This window comes from Parasteatoda tepidariorum, chromosome 11 (assembly GCF_982258835.1).
Source record: "Parasteatoda tepidariorum strain Cologne lab strain chromosome 11, Ptep-v5.0, whole genome shotgun sequence".
NCBI lineage: Eukaryota > Metazoa > Arthropoda > Arachnida > Araneae > Theridiidae > Parasteatoda > Parasteatoda tepidariorum.
Genome location: NC_141765.1, coordinates 95,491,290 through 95,511,728, shown reverse-complemented (window position 1 = coordinate 95,511,728; position 20,439 = coordinate 95,491,290). Strand labels below are relative to the sequence as shown.

General features: G+C 28.0%; 1 protein-coding gene across 14 annotated transcripts in view; it reads right to left on the bottom strand.

Annotated features, from left to right (window-relative positions):
* Nucleotides 1-20,439, bottom strand: part of LOC147801925 (uncharacterized) — a 53,423-nt gene that overhangs the window by 18,185 nt on the left and 14,799 nt on the right. For 12 of the 14 annotated variants that reach the window (XR_015430377.1, XR_015430381.1, XR_015430380.1 and 9 more), the window contains 4 exons: nucleotides 19,362-19,459; nucleotides 13,345-14,133; nucleotides 9,429-9,520; nucleotides 1,380-1,534 (listed from right to left, as the gene is read on the bottom strand). Coding sequence is in view for 1 of the 14 variants with exons in the window: in XM_087154847.1 (XP_087010973.1) it covers nucleotides 1,325-1,523; nucleotides 9,429-9,576; nucleotides 19,362-19,459 (445 nt within the window). In the remaining 13 variants the exon portion in view is untranslated. Of the gene's footprint in view, nucleotides 1-1,324; nucleotides 1,535-9,428; nucleotides 9,577-13,344; nucleotides 14,134-19,361; nucleotides 19,460-20,439 lie in introns of those variants that run through there. The other 2 variants (XM_087154847.1, XR_015430376.1) reach the window with 2 other exon arrangements.

The following is a 20,439-nucleotide window of genomic DNA, read 5'->3' as shown; positions in this document are numbered from 1 at the left end:
AAAACTGTTATTCTCTGCATCTTCATATTTATTGATTTTAAAGTTAAAAAAGAAAAACAGAGTAAAAAAGGAAGAATAGAGTTGAAGCAATAAACTAGCTGGAAAAAAAAATACAAAAGCAAATAATTACAGACAGTCAGATATATGTAGTAATTTTAAGTTGATTTATTTCCTCTTAAATGTAAGTGTAATATAAAAAGCCGAAACTAGAATATTAAATTGATAAAATAAATAACATAAGTTTGAACTCAAAAACACAACAATAAATTTAAAAAAGCATTATAATAACATTAATTGAAATTATAAACAAAACTGTAATTCTCTGCATCTTCATATTTATTGATTATAAACTAAAAAAAACAGAGTAAAAAAAAAAAAAAAAAAGAGTTGAAGCATATATTAATACTAAATCAATAGGATATATTAAGTGTATATATTAATATTTACAATATATTAATAGTAAAATAATATTTGAAAAATTATTCATGTAACTATGAAAACAACAACCATTCCGTAAATAATACAATAGAGAGAATAAACAACTACTTCTCTTTAATGTGAGATTTGTGCAAAATCAAACAACGTAAATTTACTTACAAGAGAAGTTCAAATATTTAAAAAAAATTATAAAGGCTTGGCAGATTTAAAATTGAAAAATAACACCAATTTGCACCACAATATAATATCATAAACATTATAAATCAAACATATGACGAGGAGAATATGAATACCAAATAAACATCCTAAAAATTAAGACTCTCAAATATGTCATTTCATTATTCTGCGTGTAAGATTAGTAATATGCTAAAAAGAGATCAGCTGAAAATAACATCAATTTACACCACAATATAATATCATAAACATTATAAATTAAACAATATGACCCAGAGAATACAAATATCAAATAAACATTCTAAAAATTACGAATCACAAATATGTCATTTCATTATCATGAGAATAAGATTGGTGATACGTTAAAAAGAGATCAGATAAAAATATAATTAGAATAGATTTATGATACAGTTGAACCTCATTAACACGAAACTGCATAACGTGAAATATCGATTTACATGAAACACATGTTTGGTCCAGTGAGTCAACTATCAATTATTGTTGTATTTTACATGTTTAATATGAAATTTTCAAGCTGATTATCTCTTAACATGAAAGGTTGCCACTCGAATCTGGAGAACAAAAAAATTCCCTGTATTTTCCAGGTTTTTTCTCTGTTCTCCTTGTGGAGTGGCAACCCTGAAAGTATATCGCACTGAAATTTTTAGGGAAATTTGAAACCAGAAAAAAAAGAGAGTAAAATGTTTTTTACCTGTTCCCTGCAACTCGTGATGGGGAGATCAGGATCGTAGTTTGTGGCTTCATTAAAGTAAGTAGAGTAGATTTGTCTGGTTTCTTCATTATGCAATTCACTGACCGCTGGTCCCTCAGTGATGGCAGTACTATTATCGTCAACATCCTCCAAGGTAGTGAGGCTGACGGTTGAACCGGGCAATCCTAAGGTCTGTCTCCTAGTCAAAAACTAAAGAACAAATTGTCAAATGCTCAGTCTTCAGCATGTGGGAAGGATGCACATGCTACAAAAACTAAAAAATACTAATGACCCCAGTGACATAATTTTTTCAGTTGGTTTTCTCCTCTGCAGAAATTTTTGCTCTATTTTTCATTTACATTTAATACTTTTAACTTCCACATAGTTTTGAAAATCCTATAATTTTAATACAATATTATTTATTACAACAACGGAATCTCGAAATGAAAACAAGCATTTAGTAATCCTTTTTTGACCAGTCCAATTAGCGTGATTTCTACGTCGGTTGTTACTGCTACGGATTTCAAGATTTTTTATTATTTTTTTTTAATGTGAGGATGATTTACAAAAAAGGAAATGATTAGTGTGGTTTTCACCCTACGAAATTGGAGAATGTCACCCATAATATTAGAATTAAAAAAATATTACATATTCAAATTTTTTTTAAATTATTTTATTAAAAAAGTTTTTTTTTATGTTGAAGCTTTGATTAGTTTAAATTGGTAACATGTATACAGTCAGACCTCAATATAAGGTCAGCCTAAGGGACATTGCAAAAGTGACCTTATAAGCGGTGTGACCTTTTAACAGATTCATTAGCAGTTCATAATAAAAATGGTAATACAAACGAAAACAATCGGTCATAAATTAAATATTTAAGTCAATAAATTTTAACAGAATTAATAAATTAAAGAAAGTTAGATATTTGAAAAAAAAATTAATTTTAAATAAAGCTGTTTACAAATTTCCTCAAAGCTTATAGACATACATTACATCTAACCTTATTTAAAATAATCATTTATGCAGGTTCGTCTCGTTTTTGGCTTCATTTTTCGAACAATGTTTTCTAGATTTTGTAACTTCTCAAAATGTTCCTCAGCTCCCTCATGGTTTGTAAAAAAATTTCGTTTGACATTTATTGCACTGAAGCTTTTCCTTTAAGTTACAGCTACAGTCTCAGGATCACTGTCATTGTCCACAACTTGTAAAACAATTTCAGAAATTGTAGCTTCAGAAGTGGTGGCAATTTCCTCATCAGTCAAACCATATACAGCCTCCTCTTCAATGACATGGCCACAATTTCCCAAGTCTTCCATCAGAACAGATAGAGGAATATCGTCTTTTTATTCTGTTTTGTCATCCATGATATACCCAGAGAACTCAGAAAACCTGCATGACGAAAACAATTTTCTATGTATGTGGTGGACACCATGTTACGCCTCAGATAAAAATGACCTTATAAGCGATAACGATTTTTAAAACTTGACCATGTATCTGATAATCTGTAACAAATAATTCCTATTCAGTCAACCGGGACTTTGGAAAAGTGACCTTATATATGCGGTTGACCTTATATCGAGGTCTGACTGTATTTGTTATTACTAAAAGCAGGGTTCATTCTAGACTAAAAAAAGGGCAGGGTGCTAAAAATTGAAAAGGGCACTATACTTTTAAAAAAAAGGGCAGCAAGTTTAAAAAAGGACATTGTATTTTATAAAAAGGGCAGATATCTTAACCTTCTTTGCATAGTTAAAATGAATAATTATATATAAGTTTACTTTTATCACTAATCACAATTATAATTATCAAATGTATAACTACAATTTTCCAAGGAAAAAAGGCTACAGTTTGAATTGAAAAATTTTTAAAAAAATTCAAACGAGGTTTTTTTCCTTTATCTCAATATTTCTTAGTTCACTAAAAATATATTTAAAATTTTACACATACCTTTGAAAGACCTGGGGAAACAACTGAAATTTTTCAGATATGTTTTTCTTTCTCAAGTTGATGATTAGAATAACTATTTTCAGATAAAATATGAATATTAATCTTGAAAATAAACTTATTATGTATCTGGCTCTCCCTTATAAAAAAATAAAATAAACTGCGTTTTTAAGCTTAACTGTTGAAAACGAAGTTCTGAAGTATATACATAAAAAACAATATTTACAAAAAAATGTGCAAAATAAAATTCATACTTCCAGTCATTTTAAATAAAACATACTGGAAGTTTTATACTTGAATTCAGTCGCAGCAATAATATCAAACTTTAACTTCACATTCATCTTTAACTTATACAGTATATATAAGATCTGATAATTTAGGGGTGCACAACCTTTTTGAGTAAAGGACCACTTGCACAGCAGGTTGACTAACGAAGGGCCGCACATGTATTTAGACACGTTATTGGCAAATGTAGTAATATTTCTTTTAACATTAGTGTTCTAGTTTTTTTTTTATCAATAAACCTAATAATATATTTGTTGAAAATTAAAGTTGTTCAATTATTAGAATTCATTTGAAAATAAAAAAAAACTAATACTTATAAAAAAAGAAAAAATGCCATTTTTATCAAATCATGCAATAAAAAAAAAACTTCAATGCTCGCAGAATGAAAGTAAGAAAAAAATTTATGTAGAATTAAGTAATATAAATTCAAATTAAATATTTTAATTGAAGAAAACTTATAAGTTTTCAACAAAAACCTAAAATAAAAACAAAACTTATAGTTCAAAATAAAATTCAATACTTATTTGGTAATGTACTTTATTATTTCATTTTATTAATTCTTAGATTTTTTTATATAGTAAACGTTATCTTTTTTTTATATCGAAAATGATTACTTAAGCAACAAACAGTGAGCAGTTTAAAAATTCACGTTTTCCACCACTTATGAATTTCTCAGGTTGCTATCATATTGCATTTAAATTAAAGATTTAATGAGCATTTGGCACTTTAGTCAAAAATGCAGTCAAATATTCCTCCGAATATTTTTTTAAAAATGTATTTTTCTAAGTTTTTTTTTCTTCTTTTGAATTTGTATAGATATGATAAAAACTATAAAATTGTATTTTGACTATATTATAGTATTGCTTATTATAAGAAATAGTTTTAACATAAATTTCTAAAATTTTAAAATCCATGTTTCTGAACATGGCTTGCAAATTTATCTTCTAGAAGACAAAGGGAAAAAAGAAAGTTGGAAAACTGGATTACTTTATTCTGAACCACAAGTTTTTGAATTACTGCTTTTTTTTTTAAGAAATTTTTTTTTTTTTAATCAGACAAATCTATTTCGTAATTTTTTCGATACTTCTAATTCTGAGAATTGAGAACGATTTTTTTTTTCTTTTCATTTTTGCTTTTTTCTATTCTGCTTCAGAGCATTTATGTTGACTTAATTCTTTTTTCTTGACTTTTTCAGCTGCTTTTATTATAATGCAGCATTTTAACAGAACGTCTCATACTATTAATTTATTATCACTCTTTCCCTGCACTATAATATAAATAACTGGAAATATAGAAAACTGATTTTCAGTGTTAAAGGTTTGTTTTAGGAACCAAGAACAATTTGTTATTTTTGTTTTTCTCTTTCATTAACTTTTCTTTTTATAGGCATTTTTATTATGACGCAGCATTTTTTTCAATGACGTTATTAATAAACTTTTCTTTAAAAAAAAATGAAGAAAAAAATTCCTTTTTGTGTGTTGTAATAACATCGTAGTTACAAAATCACGTGGAAAAGTATGGCAATTCAAAAAAAAAAAGTAATAATAATTACTTAAATTTATGCTGAACTCAGCAAGAATAAAGTTTGTCGAATGTGAGATATAAAATTCGCATGTCGTAATGAAATTATAGGAATTTTTTATAGTACGTGGGAATGCATAGCAATAACTACAAAAAAAAATAGCTTAAAAGAAGAAAGAAAAGCAAAAAAAAGAAGGAAAAAAATTACTTAGATTTAAGATTAAATTTTCACAAATAAATTGAACCAAAAAGTGTTTATTGAAATTAATAAAAAATTCAGGATTTTTGAAATCACGTTACAAAGTGGAAATAAGTGTTTAACAAAATAATTTATATTTACGATGAATTCGAATTTAAAGAAAGCGCGTTAAACATACGTTTACTATAGAATCTATTAAAATTGAACGTGTCAAAACGCGATGACTCAAAAGTGCGATTCAAATTTTTTTATTGTGATCAGTAGCTCTCGCGGGCCGCACTTCAGTAGTAGGCGGGCCGCAGGTTGTGCACCCCTATGATAATTGCAAGGAAAGGGTAAATAAGACTAAAGGAATTTACAGAGCAACAATAAAAAAAATAATAGAAAATAAACTTTTTTATAGTTACGAAGTTGTTTAAAAAAATAATACAAATAAATAATCTGTGTGAAATCAAAATTAAGTCCAAATTAATGTAAGAACATTTTTGAACACAAAAGCGCTACCGTTGTTTTTTAACACAAAAACGCAATAAACAGTTAAAATATCCAATACATGAGCATCAATTAAAATATTAATTATAGGAAAATAAGATTGTAATAAAGTGTTACAATAAAAATAAATTATGTAAAAAAAAAAAAAAACATTAAAAAAGGCATATTTTTTAATATCAAATCACCCTAAAAAGAAACTAACAAATCAAAGTACAAGCAAAAAAATAAAGGATAAAATCGCATATTTTAGTCTGCTAAAAAATAAAATAAATTATCCTAAAATATGAAACAAAGCAGCAAGACAACGAAAAATAAACGGAGAAATTATAAATAAAAAATAAACAAACTAATAAATAAAAAAACTTCTCAAAAACTAAGTCATTCTAAAAAAATTTAATTTAATAAAAATACTACCCAATAATCTGCATTGAAGCGAAGTAAAATCGTACTTCATCAATTCATGAACTTTTGCAAGAAGAGAAGGGAAAAAAAACCCGAAAAAAAATAATAAAAATGCATTTAGTCAAGATTTTTTGTTACAAAAAAAAATTATTATAAATAAGATGGATAAAAAGATAAAAAAAAAGAAGTATAAATTAAGATGTTAAAGAAACGAAATTAATAATAAATAACTAAAAAAAAAAATTGCTTTCATGATAAATACTAAATCAGCACAAAAAGTAATACTATATAAAAAAAAAAAAAGAAAAAAGGAATATATATAACTTATCTGAAGTGTAAGAAACTAACGCTCGCACTGTTCAACTTTCTTATAGTACCATTGAATAACCATGGAACAGCCTAAGTGATTCTCTATTATAAATCACTGTCACTGCACTGTCTAAAGGCGACGCCCCCTGAGTGCGAGACTTAACACTGATTTTGCCAATTCAGATTTTTTTTTATCTGGGTATGGATGCACCTAATAAAGATCGGTGTGGAAAAAAACTTTTTTTTCCTTCTTAATTTTCAATTTCGAAAGGGGAAATGTCGCAAATTACGTTATCAAAGACGTACAAGTACGTTACAAGTAAAATTACGTTTTTCTAAAACAATTCCATGACTTATCAAGTCTGGCGCGTACGGACCCTGTGATTAAGAGAAATAAAATAAAACAATTAAAGCAATTACAAATGATTATAAAGTAAATAAATAAGTTATTAAAAAAGATTCATTTGCGACCGCAGCACTTTTTATTGTATTTAAATGAACATTTTAAGTTTTAAGAAGAATCGAAATAAAAATTTGCTCATTATATTCAAATAAATTCAATTTACAATATTTACGACGCACGATCTTACAAACGCAGAGTTAGCAAAGCGATAACATTGATATTAAGAATAAATTAATAAACAAATAAAAAGCTGAAAAATATTAAATGAAAAAAGTTTGGTATTTAAATTAATCTATCTAATATTACAATGCGTTGTCAAATCATCATGGTATGTGATATAGATCATAGCCGAAATTGCAATAAGCGCAAAAATAATGACCAAATTTCTATAATAACGAGAAAAAAAATAATTTAAGTAACAATATAGAAGTGTCATATTTAAATATATGGAAAATACAACATAGAGTTATCAATCGGCTTGGTAATTGTGATAGTGTCGAATCAAACACCTGATTTGAAAAATATCGTCAAATAAACGAGTTACTATTAAAGAAAGAAAACAATTTCTTAATTTATCAATTTATTTAGTTCTATTTAAAATGGGCGGCCAAATTAAAGCTGCATTGTGATCATTCAGAAAAAGAAGAAAAAAAATTTGCGAATAACACATGTTGTATCTTCAAATAAATTTCCTTTTTTAATATTTTTGAGGTACAAGCATACAGCTATAAATAAATTTAATACTATTAAATAAAGGAAAGTTACGTATTTAAATTTACCGATATAATTACATCACTCTGTCAGTTCAGTTATGAGTAAAAAATTTAGAAAAAATTCTAAATGTATGAAAACGTTTCCTATTCAAAATATCTTATTTAGTATCAATTAGGATGAACAGTCGAACAAAATAATAAGTAAGGAAAGAAAGGGGAAAAAAACGATTAATTGAATTAAGTATGCTTCATCTACAAATAAATTGTGTGCTTGATTCAACTTTTATGAGGAGCAGTCATACCTTTGCACACACTAGTAATAACATAAATAAACAAATTAATAAAAAGATCGACTGCTGGGACAAATTCTAATGAAAACGAGAACGCTAAACAATATTTTAAAAGAGTAAAAAAAGAAAAAGAAAAAAAACGGAAATGTTTATACTTCTGGCAGCGTGCCAACAAAGAATGAGAAAAATATTAAAAAAGAAAAAAAAACGGAATAAAAATTATCGTTTGCTAATATCTTAAAATAACTTGTAATGTAACATAACTTGAAACTTATTATTGTAAGAATTGTATTGCGTCATTGTAAAAAAAAGTTTATTATAAAATTAGAATTTTTTTTCTTTTTTTTTGGATAAAAAAGCTTTTTTATTGCGTAGTTAATTGTCTAAGTCCCTTCACTTTTGAAATCAAAAGTAAAAATTTCTTTCTTCCTTCAAAAGAATAAAGCTGGGCAGAGGGGTTCAGAAGATACATGAGAATGTATCTTTTATCTATATGACCTAGTCTGACCCCTAAAATTGTCTACAGGCTTTGTGAACAAGATTTCTTCCTTTAAAAAATTCTTTCCAGGAAAACTCTTGCCAGGCCTACTGACCGTCATCATAGCAGTATGGTTTCTTAAAATAAGCAATACGTCCATTTCTAAGAAAAAGAAATTTTTCTAAAAAGAGAAAATAGGAACCCACACAGCTGCAGGTGGGGTTGCATTCCCTGAGGAACTTCTTGGAAGATCTCTTATTTAAACTACTAACTTCAAGAGGAAATAGTAAAGAGGGGGGGGGGAGCTCATTTACCCGTAGCTTTTGAGCTAGAGGGAAGACAAGTTGATTTCAAGAAAAGTATTACTAAGCGGAGGGGGGGGGGAGACAGGACAAAAAAATCCTTTCTTACAGGAGAGTGGTATCTTTTTGGAGGGGACACAACAGGGCGCATTCAATTATATCAGGGCGGGATAAAAGGAGTAAAGGGCAATAGGGCGGATATTTTATATCAAAAGGGCATACGGGGCGGGCCGCCCCGTAAACCCCGCTTAGAATGAACCCTGCTAAAAGTATCTTGAAGAAAGATATTGTTAGTACTAGAGAGGTAAGTCGAAGAAAGACTGAAAAAATTCTGCCAACACAATTTTTAAAAAAGCTTTAAATTCACAAATTCAACATACTTGTTCATTCTTTTCTTTATCCAGATACTTTTTAACATAAACATAACATTAATGAATTAAATACCTTTTACTATTCAAAATTATGCGTAAACATAATAAATAACATTTCAAGTTCATTTAATGTCAATCATACCTGGAAAATATTGCAGTTTTTCTGTTTTGATGACTGTAAAATTCTCTATGTGAAAAATATTTAGCACATTATGGAGCAATTATCATGAAATTTATAGAATTTCGTAAAATCCACTGGATTTTTTCCTAGCCATGTTTGTTTAATAATGAAACAAATACTTCATTTTTACATATTTATCATAAAGAATTTTAACAAAACAAAACACAACATTCGATTCCTTAATAATCAAATAATGGTTATTAAAATAACTTACTGTGGAATGGTAGGACGTGGCGGAGGAAACTGCTGCATATTATTGATGCCAGTACCACCTGTTGCAGTGGGTGCCACTTTTAAATCTTCAAACTGGGCATTTAGGTCAAAAAAAGAGTTAATATGGTCCAATGTGATGGACATCTTTACTAGAAATAAAAAAAGAATTTTAATACTAGTTTTTAATTAATCTACAAACTACAAAATAATACAATTAGTTTATAGAGTATAAAAGATAATACAATTAATCTTCAATATAATACAATTAGTCCATAGACTAAACAGGATATAACCTACAGTGTTCATTTTAAACAAAATTGGTCCTTTTGATGAAAGATTTACTCTTTTGAGCCTATAAACCAGGGGTCCCCAACCCGAATTGTTTATTGCTAGTATTAAACATGTGTACTTATTGTTTTAAAATTAATAAATTTGTATCTTGAAAATAGCCTTTAAATGTTTATTTGTAAAATATTATTAAATTGTGTCCTATTGAATTTTGGAGAAAATTTTTTTTTCTTCTGGAAATTAAATAATGCATATGTTAATATTCTTTTAACATTTATGAAAAGAAATTTTATCATTAGCGCACAACTAATGATCGTGTTGTTAACACATTTGTCCATAATAATTTCACACGTGACGTGGCTTTTAAATTTCGATATTTCAAATTATTACTACAATACAATGATTATCAATTTGAGAACTCACTTTTCAAGACACGTTCAATTCACTACAAATCATTGCATTTTTCACGTAATTTTTAAACTCCGATGTTTTGTATTAAAACGACATTATTATAACACATAAATTTCAATTTCACCTTCTTCAGGTAAAATTGAATTTTATGTGTTGTGACAATGTGAACAACACATAAGATTTCCAGATTTGAGTGACAACCATGTCCAGGTAATAAACACTGGACACGGTTGTCACTTAAATCTGGAAAAGATGTTCCCCGTGATTTCCATACACAATACATAAAGAGGAAACACAAAATAACTGTGCAAATGTGTGATCTTATATTAAGATAACTAATACTAGTTTCAATTGCTGGAAAAACTTTGAGAAATACAGAACAGTTCAACATACATAAAAAAAAAAAAATAATGATACAGCAAATGAAATAGTATAGTACCTACGGCTGAACTATCTTTAAATCTTAATTTGCACATTGAAAGGTCAACATTTTGTAAAAAAAAAAAAAAGAAAAAGAAAAATTGCCTGTACTTGCACAGTTTAAAATGAAACATCCAAAATTCCCTGTGGAGTGGCAACCCTGCAGGGAGTCGTCCTCCCTGCATTGTCTTCTCCCTTTACTCATACCTTCCCCCTTGTCATCAGGGGTCTGTCCAAACATTTTGCGAAAGGTCCTGTTTTTGCAAAATTGTGAAAAAATGACTTGTAATTTGTGAATATAATATAAACGTTAAGTCACATTCTTTCAACTAGTGCCCTGCTATTGTGAATTTGTGCAAATAGGGCCCTGCAATTGCAAAAAACTTTAACAAGAAGTTTTTAAATTGTAAATAGATATAAGATTATGCTCAACACTGTAAAATTATAATTAAAAAAATTAAATTTTCAAAAATAAACAGCAATTGCTGCTACTAAATTAGGGATGCAACATACAAATATTTGGCATTTAGCCTACACTGCTGAAAGCAGAATATTAATTTCGGACGAATAAAGAAAGAAGCGTCAGCCGAAGACAAAACTTAGTTCGTTTACATCTGCTCCCCCCCCCCCCGGGAAGGGTTTATTCGATTATTAAAACAATAATGAATATAAACAAATTTGTGAAGGGTCCGATTAAAAGATAAATTATTTTGTGAAGGGTCCGTTTTTAAGTTAAAATATTTTGAGAAGGGTCCGTTTTTAAGAAAAGATATTTTGAAAGGGCCTGTTAATGGACCCAAATTTCTTCTAAACAGACCACTGAGATCTCAGCAAAAAATTTATGACAACCATTTTTGCTCTAGGGAATTTAAATATTGAATGACCAAAAAAAAATATACATATTCTTGGAAACAGAACTAACTAGAATCGTGTCATGTGTTTTATTATTAATAATTACAGACTATCAAGGACTAATTTTTTTACAATAAATTCTAAAATGAACTATATCAACTAAAGAGCGCTTTAAAATTAAATATAAAATATTTGGCTTAAAAAAGAATGTTTTAAATTTCGCATAATTTACAAAAATTAAGTTACTATGTGAAATCAATGTCGCTTTAATAACATTTCCAAAAAATTGAGGACATTTTTACTTTTTCAAAAGGCACCTCAGGGAAGCAGGGGTGATTGTGAGCCCAAGTCGAAATTCCGGAAAATTTCTTGAGTTTAAAAAAAAAAAGTTTAAATGGAAAAAAAATTTAAAACAAGTTTTTTTTCCCTTTTTCTGAATATTTCTTAGTTTAATTAAAATATATTTGAAATTTTACACACACCTGGAGAAGTAATTAAAATTTACAAACGTGTCTTACTTTCTTGAGTTTATGATTATAGTAACTATTTACTGATAAAAAAATTAATATTAATCATGAATATAAGCTTATAAAGTATCTCTCTGGCTCTCCCTTATAAACAAATAAAATAAACTGAGTTTTCAAGTTCCACCTTTGAAAATTTGATTTCCGGAAACTTCGGTGATCAACTATTTTATGAAACGTCTGAACCTTCGATCTCCGGTAACTCCAGGATCACTGTTACCGAAAAATCCGGATTTTTTCCAGAGCACAATCAGCCCTGCGGAAGTCCCCCTCTGATGATATTTCTTTATTGTGATCTGCCACGCTAACTACAATAGCCGAGGTGCCACATTTTTTAATAGGAAATATTTAATGTAGAAGTTTACAGGGATCGGAAGTTGCCAAGACTTAGGGGGAAAATTCACCCTGGTTCCCAAACTTCCAGCCCGACCCAGAGCTAAGTTAACAGATAAAAGAGCCAAAGCGTAATGCCTCAAAAGTCCTCTTTATTGCTTTGATTAAAAAGAATCAATCAAGCGTCAGAGTGCATTGCCAAATTATTCAACAAAAAATAAGCACTCAAATAATATTTTTAAAAGCACTTTAAAAAAATCCCAATTAGGCAGAATAGGAAAGCGTTTGACAATTGACGGTTTTATCTGGTTTTAACCGTCATTTCAAAAACAAAAACTTTTGGCATTGTTTTAGACAATTGTCACAATTTTTTAATCATATAAATCGAATGGCATTTTAATACGTTACTGACTGACGATATGCAGAAATAGATTGGAGCTGAATTAATTGCGAAAACGTTGAATAGAACAATGTGAGCAGTGTCTCTCTGCATACTTCGTAGAGAAATTTAACCGTAATTTCGTAGAGGTAAAGAAAAAATCTCATTTTGTAAACGGGAAATATTAAGCACTTTTTAAAAACATCCAATGAAAAATGCACCTTTAAGTACTTTTTACAAACGCTACGCATCCTGAGCGTGTAAAGAGGTTTATCCTTTCTCAAATAAACACAAAACAGAGATTGTTGCGTAATTAAAAACAGTTGAAAGTTATTCCTTGCTTCGAAGGCCACCTTACTTATGAGGAAACAAACTCTCAAACAATTAAGAGGCCTCACCCTGAGTAACAGAATTGAAATGACAGCATGCTTAACTTCTCGCAACGTTGCTAAAATGCGATGTTTATAATGCAGGCGTCGTTTTATAGCTGACAGTACTTGAATACAGCGTGGAAAATATTCACAAAAATCTGCTTCGTAACCAATTTAGCCGTAAACATCACGCCACTGAAAATTCCGCTGAAACAATTGGCAAATCTCATAACTAATAATATAGTTTAGAATCATCCGAAGTTTACTATTTAACTACAGTTAACAAGCAAAGAATATTACAAAATGCGGAATAAAAATTACCAGAATAAATGTTTATACCTTTAAATTTTTCCAACCGAAATTCAACACCTCAAAAGTCCTACTTTCTTATAAAAATGATGGTGATGATGATGATGATTGTTGGCGTTCTGTTTTGGAGCTTTATGCAGTTTTCAGCTTATAGCTCGCTTATGTCCGGGGTGGCGAGATAAGTGGGTGATTATAGTATGCGGATAGATTTTAGGTAATGCATAAAGTAGTGTAGCTTGCGTTTGTCTGTTGTATCCATAAGGTATGAAAACGACAAGGCACCAAGTCCTAGCTGTGTTTTTAAGGTGGTGCGCTGTTGATCGAAGAGCGGGCATTCTAGAATAGTGTGATCGATATCAGAGATAGAGCCGCAGTTGCATTTGTTGTCTGGAGCGAGTCCAAATCGGAATAGTTTTGCTTTGGTTGGATAGGATCTAGTGCGGATTCTAGAGAACGTAACGTCTTGGAGCCTGCTGGAGAAGGGTAGAAGTTCGTTTTTATTTTGGCCCAAATGACGAAACTCGGTATAGTATTTACTGTTCATGAAGGTTGATTTTCTGGATTGTTGGTGGATTCGTTTAATTGATTGGTAAATATCTTCCATGGTAAATCTATCGTAAATTCTCGGTCTGGAGAGCGCTGTCTTTGCCAGCTCGTCGGCGATTTCATTGCCGAGAATCCCGGAGTGGCCGGGTACCCATGCTATATCTATAGACTGGCATGAGGGTGGAAGCGCTTCCATCGAGGCTATTATTTGGTGTATGATCCCTTGTGAAAAGTCTGCAGCCGAATTTAGAGCTGTCAGAACAGAGAGTGAGTCTGTAAAAATTATATAAATATATAAAATAATTATATAAAATATTATATAATTATATAATATATTAATATTATATATAATTATATATAATTTATATAATTATATTATATAATACCACTAATATTATATAATTATATATAATTTATTATATATAATTATATAAAATTATATATAATAAATTTTGTTTTCTAGCTAACTAAAAGGTTAACTTTTGAGGTAAATGAAATTTTGTAGGTTTCTTTATTTTTTTATTTTTATTTGTCATTAACTTATTTACTTTTTAATCATCCAACTATGTTTAAAGTAATTTAGATTAAATATATTTAGTTAGTTTATATGAAGAATTTAGTTATGTAATTCATATACGTATTTTCAACTAGAATCAAAATACTTGAGAAGTACAGATTTAAGTTAGTTTTGGCCCTCAACATAATGCTTCGTAATTTTTGTGACTGGCTAACCAAAAATGATTGGGCATCCCTGTAGTCGAGTATTACTTTTTAAGATGCAAGAAGAATTTTTTGTCATATAATAATTGTAAAATATTAGATAAATAAATTTGTCACAAAATTTTGCTTTATAAGGTACTATTATACAATTGCTTTATAATAGAGGTTATAACTATTATACAATTGCTTCATAATAATTATGTTCTGTCGTGATTTTGGGTTCTGTTCATAGAAATTCTTTACTTTTCACAGAATAACATCTAAATTTTAAATTTGTTTTTCCTTCATTATTAATTTGAAAAGAAATTATAAATAAAATAAATGACTATTAAAAATAGGGAAGTAATTGAAAACATCCGATTTTAATGAATTAATAGTCTATACAATAAGATTTTTATAAAAAAAAGAAAATTTCTTTGTATAACACTTCTTTCTCTTATACACAAAAAAAATCCATCGATGAAAAGTGCAGGGTAATTGATAAATTAAGCATTACCTGGAGGAGGTTGAAGTTAAAGCATTTGAATCAAAATTCCAAAAGGAAAAAGAAATCAGGTTGAAATTAGGATCAAGTTTTGAATCAAAAATTTGAATTGAGTTTGGCGTACTTTGTACTGCTTGTCTCTTGAAAAGCAATTATTTTGAGACTTAAATAATGTAGCAAAAATTAAATCTTCTTTCCTCCACTTTTTTTTAAAATTCGAAATTTTTGCAACAATATTTACTTTTAAAACTTTTCTCCTTTTATAAATCTTTTAATAATTTACAACAAAACAACATTTCCCACAGATAGGCTCAGATTTTTTTTTCTATGTATAAAAGTGATTAATTCTTCTATGACCTATAGTTGGGTTTTGATTAGGTGATTCAAAGTACTGAATAGATTCAGTTTTATAATTTACAATTTATTAACTGGTGTCAGTCATTGTAGTGTGTCATTAAAACAAAAACTAGTTTTTAGATACTTAAATATTTTGATATATTCCATTGACAGAATTGATTAACTTACACAAATATGTTATTTAAAATTTTTTTAATTCTGACCATAACTGATGGCCATTTCTACTTCATAAATATCAATTCCCAACATTTATAGAGCTATACGTTTGCTTATGAAATGTCTCAACTTAGTCTTTTTCTAAAACTATATCAAAATTTTAATACCTCATAAATTTATGAAAAAAATTGGCACATGAAAAATGATTCTAATCAGAAACAAGAAAATAATTGGAATCAGAAAATTAATGGCCGAATATAATAAGCCTTCAATTAGATGAAGAAGAGATGGAGTTACCAGAGGCAGCAACCCTCTGAGCGTCCACCAATTGGTAAGAAACTCACAACAAAAAAACAAAAAAGAAACTTTGCTGAAAATGTGTGAAAAAAAATCAAGGAAACACAAAATTGCACTAGTAAATTAAATTATTTCCACTATATTTTATTCTTATACATATGTATATTTCTTTCAAACATTTAGTACTCTTTTAAGAAATTTTTTTAAATTAAGAATTCTTTTAATGATCAACTGGCAGTGACGCTATAGGTCACCTGTGAGGGTATCCTTGATCTTCTTCACAAAGTGCAACTACCTAATTAAAAGAAGAGCTAACATAAATATTAAAACCCAGAACAAGGAAGAATATAATGAAATCAACTGAACTAAAAAAAAATCTTTATCTTAAGACTCATGAAAAAGAAGTACTAATTTATTGAGTACAAATTTCTTGCATATGGAAAAAAGTCAGAAAAAGAAAAAAAAAACTCAAAACATAGGTGGTAAAAGTGATGCACCACTTCTGAAAAGAGAAAGCCACAACCTGCTTCATAAAATAATAGTCTTTTAGTGATAAATAATTGAATGTTTAAGTAAAAATTATCTTCTTTTATTTGTTAAAGCAAACAATTTTTAACGAAAGCAGATGTGATTTCGCATCAAGCAAAACTTGCAAATGAGGAATCAGAATTGAACATGGCAGAAAATAAAAAATAAAACATTTTGTTCTTAATAATTAATTCATGATAATTAATTTATCTAACAACATAGCTGCCAACATAGATAAGTAAAAATCCAGTAGATTTTACAAAATACCACAAATTTCAGGATAATTGTTGCAAAATGTACTAAATATTTTGCACGTCATATTTTTTGCATTTTATATTCATCACAACTGAAAAAACTGCAATGTTTTCCAGTTATGATTAAGATTTAATTAACTTGAAATGTTATGTATTATATTTACTCATAATTTTGAAAAGTAATAAGCATTTATTTCATCAAAGACAGCTAAAAGATTTTTTTAATTAATTTAAAAAGGAAATTCTACAAAGACTCAAAATTTTAGAACAAAAACATTTTTCAGACTGTTTTTTATAAATGAGACTCGCTTATGTATTAGTAACGCATATTTAAATATTCAAGCAAGCAATAATCTGTGCAAAAATTCTATTTCAATACGGATTTTTTTAGGAAACTTACTTTTAGGGAATTTTCAAAATTGATGAAAAACCAGGAGAATTTTAATTAAACCAGTAGACCCGGAGAAAATGACAAAAACTAGTAGTCTACTGGAAAATTCAGTAGAGTTGGCAGCTATGTAAAAATAATTTGTTTTAATAAATCAACCATGATGAAAATTGAAAAACAAAAGTAGATTTTAAAATAACCTAACATGTCAATACTTTCAAGTTCTAAACTAGAACAACCAACTGACAACAATCCAAAAAAATTACTTAGATTTGTGATGAAACTGATAGAGTAAAAGCGGAGCAATAATTGATGAAAGAATGATAAAGGAAAAAAAAAAAAAGTTTTCGAACGTCTTATTAATATATATCGAAAATATCAGGATTTTCAGAGCCAAAAAGTGTGCAAAGAAAAAAAAAACGATAGAAAAATAAATTGAAGCCTCGTAATTATGTCATAAATAAAAATATTAAAACTTTTAAGACTTGGGAAATTTAAAGCATTTACCAAAAAGAAAAAAATAAGCCATCAAAAAACTACATTAAATTAGATCATCAAAACCTCAAAGGCATAATTAAAAGACATAATATTTTCCTTCAAAAAATTATATTAGTTTTCTTTTGCTTAGGTGCTGCGTGGGTCACGAGACTTTAGGAGCCACGTGTGGCCCACGGATCTCAGGTTGAGCATCCCTCATTTAGCAGTTCAAATGTTGCTAACTTTTCGAATATGATTAATACAAGTCTTACATAATACCCTCAGTAGAATATATTTCGCTCTACAACCCTTGATATAAAAGTACTTATATAGAAAATCAAAAAATTTGAATCCAAATATTTGGTAATTTTCTAGAATAAGGCAAAAGAAATTGAAATAAAAAATTAATTTTAAGAAAGGCAGAATAAGGCATCAAAGTTGAATATTGAAATAGAAATTTGTCAGAATGGTTTGGATTGTTTTCTAATTTAGAGTGATAATATTGTTTTAGATTGTTTAAAAAAATGTCAAATTACCTCTAACCAAGAATTAAATATTTTTTTAAAAATTCCCATGTTTCAATAAGCTAGTTATTATTCTACACTATTTTAACTAATTTGTTTCTTCCTATCCGAATATTCTTTAAAATTTCGAATACAAGTGTAAATTGGATCTTCCAACAAAATCCATCCACTAAAAGGAAATAAAAAAGGATTTTATTATGAAAGTGGTTTGTAATCACTACATTAAAAAAAAAATAGTTGCAATGCAAATTAATTACATTTGTAATAAGATAGTTGTAGTAACTACAAAAATCAATCAGTCTTATTTATTACATAACCTTTTCTTTGAATTAGAGAGAAAGTGTTGGAAGCTACAGAACAGGAGGGCAATTTTTCTCATGCCTATTCGAAAATTCACAATTTGTTGATAATACATCAAATCTGGTCGCTTGTCAATAGAATTTTGAATTTAAGTAGATTTTTGTGTCAAGATTTCTTGTTATTTTCATATTTAGAAATAGCAAAGTATTTATATATTTTTGTTTATTCTAAGCTATAAATTTTACAGCATTAATAACAACATAAAGATCAGTAACTAAAAATATATTTTTCATTCAAATAATTGTTGATTTTAAATCATGAATTTGATAAATGTTTCCTCATGTTTTTAAAAAGTTTGAAAAACGAATTTTTGAGACAAAACGGTATATTTATTATCATATGATGAGGAAACTGGTTTTACCTAGATAATTAAAATAATTGGAAAATATTTTTGTTTCACAAAATAAAAATTAGTAGTTTCTGACGTTTTATGGTGTGAAAAATTTATCTTTACAGGTGAACTTCAACAGGTGTTCTAACCACAACAGTTCCACACTTTGTTAACTTTAATTTAATTTTCTTGGCAAAAACAAATTCGAACTATGAAAATATTCGTTTCCACTGAAAAATATGAAAGAAAAGAGAATGAAAATTCTGCACAACTTTTATAACATACCCTAAAATTGGAGTATTCTATTATAAAGTACCTTAAAATTGGAGTATTTTTAAAATATGTATTCCTTCATTTAGTTCATAGTAAAAAATTAGGTTTTTCTTATTTGTGTTGGCATGTAATTAATTGTAATTTTGGATGAATGAAGTTTAAATTCGAAACTACTTTAGACAATCCTTACCCAGATAAAAGCCATTTTTATTAATTTCATATTAAAATAAACATTTATAAATTGTTTTGGAGAGAAAAAGTGAACCTCTATTCTTGAAGGATGAAACATTCTAAGGCTTTTAAATAAAAAAAACATACAGTAAACAGAAAAAAAATGAAATTGACATAATACTTCTCAGAATTTTTTCTTCAACACATATTAAAAAATCCCAAATCCTTATAGTGCCATCATCAGAGCAAGTGATGAATTTGGTATCAACAGGACAAAAACTAAAACACATAAAATAAATAATTAGTGTATTATTTATAAACATTGTAAGCAAATGGTTCTTTAAACTTGAAAAAAATGCAGATAGAATATATACTTTAAATATTGCATACCAATTAAAAAAATATATAAAACTGAACCACGCAAAAGTCTTAATTTTGAAACTGTTAGCAGCAAATTCATCGATAAATAATTAATACAGATAACTATTAATCCCACAATTACCTAATGCAAAAATTTAATATTAAAAACTTTTCACTAAATATTCACAGATGGTACAAATATAGAAAGATATATTAGTTAATTTTAATGTCTGAAAAATTACCAATAATAACCAATTAGCTGGAATCAGTGCTACAAAAAAAATTATTCAGGAATAATTTCAGGTAAAGAGAATAAAAATTTTAAAATATAGGAGTGAATTCACATATATTTTAAAATTCATTTCTCGAGTCACACAAACATATATAATTTATAATAAAAAGTGTACACATTTAAGCTTTTTTAATTTCAAAAATAGAAAAGAAACAAGATTAATAAATAACATTGTACTCAGAATTAACTTTTCAAATGCTATAAGTAATATACAGTGTTGGTTACTTCTTCAGATAAGAAATAATAAATGAAAGTGTTCAAATACAATGACTAAGGGATATTGGTGCTTTGCTTATTCTTACGATTCTTGAAAATACAAAACTACCTATGTATAAAAAAAAGGATGCTAATGAATCAGGGTTGGCAAGGTTTAGGACAGAATGGATTAATCTACGGTTAAAACCGTCCTGTCTAAAACCCCTTTGTCTAAAACCCTTTTACTCAAATTATGTCACAATTTTATTGGAACAATATTTAAAAGGTAAAATAAACATAGAACTAATAACATATCGATAATTAAATCTACTAGAGAATATTTGTTTTTAAAAGTGTAATGTCTTATTAATATTGTTTGACTCTTCAATTTAAACATTAAACAAAAGAAGAT